The sequence below is a fragment of the Monoraphidium neglectum genome (genome assembly GCF_000611645.1).
Source record: "Monoraphidium neglectum strain SAG 48.87 unplaced genomic scaffold scaffold04623, whole genome shotgun sequence".
In the NCBI taxonomy this organism is placed as follows: domain Eukaryota; kingdom Viridiplantae; phylum Chlorophyta; class Chlorophyceae; order Sphaeropleales; family Selenastraceae; genus Monoraphidium; species Monoraphidium neglectum.
Window position 1 is genome coordinate 3,404 of NW_014009006.1, and position 803 is coordinate 4,206.

The 803-nt window shown below is 73.6% G+C and overlaps 1 protein-coding gene across 1 annotated transcript; it reads right to left on the reverse strand.

Annotated features, from left to right (window-relative positions):
• Window positions 1-571, reverse strand: MNEG_14610 (hypothetical protein; the record flags this gene model as incomplete). The annotated part of the gene is made up of 2 exons (XM_014036919.1): window positions 1-157; window positions 378-571. 2 exons carry the CDS (start codon window positions 569-571, stop codon window positions 1-3), a joined length of 351 nt encoding a protein of 116 aa, XP_013892373.1.
• Between the last annotated feature and the right edge of the window lie 232 nt (window positions 572-803).

Genomic DNA, 803 nt, shown 5'->3' on the forward strand with positions numbered 1-803 from the left:
CTAGACCCTGGCCCCGTAGTCGCCGCTCAGGCCGGCTGACAGCACGGGCATAACCGCCATCGCGTCTTCGTAGCACTCGTCACCGTCCCCGTCGCCGCCGCCGCAGCCGTCCCCAAAACCTTCGCCGTCGTCGCCGCAGCCCTGCGCCAGGTCCCACCTGGCACAAAAAAGCACAACATCGGTGTGGTAACGCGGGGCATTCGAAGCGGTGTCATGCAGAATTGACCCGTGCACCTCAAAGGACATGCGGCGTCGGCAAAGCAGCAGCCACGCCCCGCGCTCGGCAGGCTCCCCCTGGCCGCTGCCTGCGGCGGCGGCGGCGACGGGCGGGCGCTCGGGGGCACCCGCTTCCTCACCGCTACAGCCCCCCCCCTCACCTGTCGTCGTAAGGGTCTTCGCGGATATTCACCCACAAGGTGCTGTCGCTGCTCGCATCATCCGCCTCCGCGCCCTGCCCCCTCTCCCCCTCCGCCGCGGCCGCGGCCGCCGCGGCCACGACGAAGGCGGCCGCCGCCGCCGCGGCGGCCTCGCCGCGCCGCCGCTCGGCCTCCGCGCGGGCCGCGGGCGACATGACTTCTTCCAGGCTGTCATGGATTGGGAATGGCCCCCGCGAGCATCCATCGCCGATGCCGCCTGCGTGGGCGGCAGCGGCGGCCTCAAAGGCCGGCTGACCCCACAGCTGAGCCCCAGGCTCGCAGCCGCTGCTGAAGGGCTCCGCCGTGCGCACGGCAGCCCCAAACGGCTGCGCGGCCGCCGCCGCCTCGCCCGCCGGAGTGCCGCCGTGCCCATGCACCGCGGCCGCC